Source organism: Vombatus ursinus, unplaced genomic scaffold (assembly GCF_900497805.2).
Source record: "Vombatus ursinus unplaced genomic scaffold, bare-nosed wombat genome assembly UNPS02010675.1, whole genome shotgun sequence".
Taxonomy (NCBI): domain Eukaryota; kingdom Metazoa; phylum Chordata; class Mammalia; order Diprotodontia; family Vombatidae; genus Vombatus; species Vombatus ursinus.
Window position 1 is genome coordinate 1 of NW_020950453.1, and position 4,481 is coordinate 4,481.

A 4,481-nucleotide genomic window follows, 5' to 3' on the forward strand; every position below is an offset into this window, starting at 1 on the left:
CTAGATGGTGGCAATGATGAGATTTTTTTTTAAAGAGGATAAAGATGATGGAGAGATAAAGTAGGGGTACAGCAAAGAATACACACATGACTTATACTGCTTCTAATAAAAAAAAGATAGAAAATTAACACGTTGCACATTCATTTAACATTTTATGCTAATTAGGTTTGTTTAGCGGAAATTAGCTTTAAGCCAATCTCAAATTTATGAACATGTTCATTTGAATGTGATTGTACAAGGGAGTAGCATTAACGTAACTCATCACCTCATTTAATATATAATTTCCTTTAAAAAAAATCCCAGTGGAAGAAAGTTTCATGATATGATAAAGGCTCATAAAAATAATGAAGAATCTACTTCAGTGACTCCATTTCGCACCAATATGGGTGTTCCCCCTTTCTCAGTGCAGATAGTCCTCTCTCTGTACCTTCTCATCCGGTGTGAGTCTTATCCGTGTTCTTTCATAAATCCTCCATAAACAATTGACACAATGTGCCAGAGGCCTTCCTTAGCTCTTCCTACAAATTGTTTATCACTTGGCCTTCCCTCTTCAGATCTTTGGATTTGGAATTCACGATGATTTGGACAGGAAATAGGCCAGATTTTACCTTTGTGCTTTTTTTTTTATAAAAAGGTTTCCTAAGTAAATCAATAATGTAAAAATCTGACAGACTAATGAGTATCTAAGAGAGCAAACTATCACTGAGAAAATTATGCTAGAATGACCTTCAAAAACCTGTTCAAAGTCCAGAAACTATTATACAACCAAACCTTGACACTATGTGCTATACTCTATATATGATATGCTAAGTACAATTAATGCTTATCTGTTAAGGACTGAGTACACCCTGTTATCCCCTCGTTTCTATGACTGCATGTACTTGAAAGTAATAAAGCTGTATTTCTGAAATTCAGACATTTTATTAATTTAGTTTGGCCTTTTCTAACCAATTCATCTGAATTAGTGAAAGTTTATTATATTCCCCACAATCTATTCCATTTTCCTAGGTTTATGCTTAGAAGAGTATTACCTGAAAAAAATTATAAAGAAATCTCACTAAAATCATTACTCTATTTCAATCAAGCTTTTTTTTTTTCATTTTAGTGTTATTTTCTTTAGTTATATTGACACTGCTAAACATATTCTTCTTTTCATCTCTACTTTTCAATATGTGCTGAAGAAATATAAGATGCACATGGACCGAAACACAGGAATAGTTGAAATGATTATGGAAAAGCTTCAGGATGAGGATGAGGGATCATATACGTTCCAGATCCAAGATGGGAAAGCAACCAACCAATCTACTCTCGTTCTCATTGGGGATGGTAAGAATTTCACTATATCTTTATTTGCCCTCAGGTTTTCCTACTTTTCTCATAAAAAATATCCCACAATACAAAGGCAACCAGTCACATGTCGTTAGAAGTAATGGGGATGAAATTCTTTGTTCTAAGAAATGGCTCTCTGGGACAGGGGAGAGAGAGGAATAAAAGAAGAAATTTAGGCAATGTAAAAGCAAAATATAGCAGTAAAAATCTATTTAAAAAAAAGAAGTAAGAGGGATGATTTCTCAGCTTTACATATTCACTATATGAGTGTCCACTCATGCTTTCCATAGGAATACAAGGCAAACAGGACTCTAAAGAGGTCATTAAATCAATATTTCTTCCTCTAGGCAAGAATGCACTTAAATTATCACAATAAAAATAGTAGCCTATTCCTAGAATTGCCAGAGGACATTGTTATGTATAACAACCTCCCTTGGTAAAAGAGTGCAAGTGTTTTCCAACTAAACCTTGACATTTCCACCATATTGCAACTGGTATTTATTGCAAACAAACTAAATTGAGAGAATTTAAAATTCTCTACATAGTGATATATCTGTCTGAAGAGGTTGTAAGTTCTCCCCTTCTTGGAAGTCTTTAGGCAGAGGCTCTACAACCATTTGTCACGTGTGTTATAGGTGGTTTCTTAAGGGTTGGAGTGGATAGCTACTAACGTCTCTTCTAACACTTGAATTCTGTGATTCTGTGATATGCTTCAATCCTTCAAAGAATATGGAATTCCATTAACATGGACACATCCCTGATGTTGATCATGACTATTCCACACATGAGTACAAAGTCTCATATGTTGCAGGAACCAGAAAAATTCATCACTGGATGGCCATTCTTCTAGTATTGAGCCTCTTGAATGTAGCCAAGTTAACAAATAGAACATGGAAGCCTTTCCACACTGATTGAAACTGCCCAAGTTTAGGCTCTGAGAACCCAGTGTCACTTAAAAACAATGATAAGGCAAACATTGGGGAAGCCATGTTGATATCAATGCAAACTGTGGCATATATGAAATACATTCATAAAAATTGCATCTAGATAGTGATAATCCAGCTAATGTAAGCAAGTATGGAAAATACAAATCTTTAGAATGGAACATTTGCATTAGACAATGAAAGGTGGGAACATCAAGTATCAGTAACTGCAATCTCCACATCTTGTGTGCTCAATTTTATCTCATAGTCTTCTTTATATTTTGTTCCTAGTTTATAAAAAACTTCAGAAAGAAGCTGAATTCCAGAGGCAAGAATGGATCAGGAAACAAGGTAAAAGTAGAGAGTAGGAAAAGAAGTACCATCTTTTGAATTCTAAGTAGATATGGACATAGATTTTTCTAGAATGATTTAAAATACAAACCATTTTTATACAAGTAGTGTCAAATAAATATTATAGTCTAGGATATACATTTGAAAAAAATCTATTTGGAATATTTTTAAATGAAGAAAAATAACATTTAAAAATCTAATTCAATATTGTCACCTTGTGAAGAAAATGAAATTTAATTTTGCTCTTGTGATGAATATGGTCATGGCCGATATCGTTTTTACAGGTCCTCATTTTGCTGAACATCTCAGCTGGGAAGTGACTGGTGAATGCAACGTACTGTTGAAATGCAAGGTAAGAAACATCTGCATTTTTGAACATGGTGCAGAGGAATCAAACATAAAGACAGAAAATGAAAAATTAGATCAATATGTTCATCTCTTCAAGATGAAACCAATGTGATGGAATATATATGTATATGTCATTCAACAGTTTATACATATACATAGATGTGTTTATATCTATGTATATGTATAAATTATTGAATGACATTTAAGCTCTTAAGTAATGTGAAATGCTTCAAAAAAAAATCACATAAAGCTGTCAAGAGAAAAAAACACTCGTTGTTTTCCCCTAACTTTAGTTATACCTGGGTCATTCATTTTCGGTCTCTGGGGGTCTTATATTATCTTTGTTTTAGGCTGTGTCTACAGGCTTAGCTGTAGAACTATTCTGGAATAGTCTCTGCTACAATTTGCAGTTAAATATGTCAGTTGTGGTCAGCCTAATGATGACCTTCTATGCCTCTGAGTGTCTGCCAGTCAAGCCACTGGCACAGGAGGGATGGCTCTGGAACAGCTGACCTGATGTGCCTACACACAAATAGTGAACAGTTTTGCAATTAGGCTGCTGAGTATTGTTGCTTTGGTAGGTAGGTACATTAGCTAACCTATTGTAAAAAAATAAATAACATTGCCTATCGTCTCATAAAAATAAATAGGTTTGCAGATAAATGAGATATAGTAATTAAACATGTTCTACCAAATATTCATTTAACATCTACTATGTGCAGAATTTTGTGCTGAGGAGGGGGGAGGAGCAGAGGTTAGTTCTGAATAGCAACTATGACATAGATAAATAGTATTTTGCACCATAAATAGTAGAATTCAAATCTATGAATACTATTAATTAATAAACACTTTTTTTTTACTATGAGGCTTTTCTTTTTGTCAGTGATATCTTTAGGGGTATACACTTAGCAGTGAAATCTCTGGGTAAAAAAGTGTGGATTTGTTAGCCACTTTATTTGCATAATTCCAAACTGTTTTCCAGAATGAGTGTACTAATTTACAGCTCCACCGACAATGCATTAGTATGCCTGTCTTTCCATAACTCCTCCAACATTGACCACTCTTATCTTTTGTCATCTTTGCTAGGTGGCCAATATTAAGAAGGAAACACTTATCGTATGGTACAAAGATGAGAGGGAGATAACAGTGGATGAAAAGCATGACTTTAAGGATGGTATATGTACTCTGCTTATAACACAGGTAGGTAATTCTCACAAATATACAACTTAACCTGTTAAATATGGTTTTGTTTTGGTTTTTTTTGGCTAGGCAATGGGGTTAAGTAACTTGCCCAGGGTCACACAGCTAGTAAGTGTTATGTGTTTGAGGCTGGATTTGAACTCAGGTCCTTCTGACTCCAGGGCTGGTGCTCTGTCCACTGCACCACCTAGATGCCCCCTAAATATGGTTTTTAGGAAAATACCAATTTCCTCAGAATAGGCTCTCTCCGGGGGAGGGGGGGTGATAGAAGGGAGGGCAGATTGGGGGAGGGGGTAATCAGAAGCAAACACTTCTGAGGAGGGACAGGGT

At 35.1% G+C, this 4,481-nt stretch overlaps 1 protein-coding gene across 1 annotated transcript; it reads left to right on the forward strand.

Moving 5' to 3' along the window:
• Nucleotides 1-1,186: 1,186 nt before the first annotated feature.
• Nucleotides 1,187-4,151, forward strand: LOC114037898 (myomesin-1-like; the record flags this gene model as incomplete). The annotated part of the gene is made up of 4 exons (XM_027854904.1): nucleotides 1,187-1,326; nucleotides 2,544-2,603; nucleotides 2,888-2,955; nucleotides 4,038-4,151. Coding segments are annotated over exons 1-4 (378 nt in total), but the record flags the coding sequence as incomplete, so codon positions are not given.
• Between the last annotated feature and the right edge of the window lie 330 nt (nucleotides 4,152-4,481).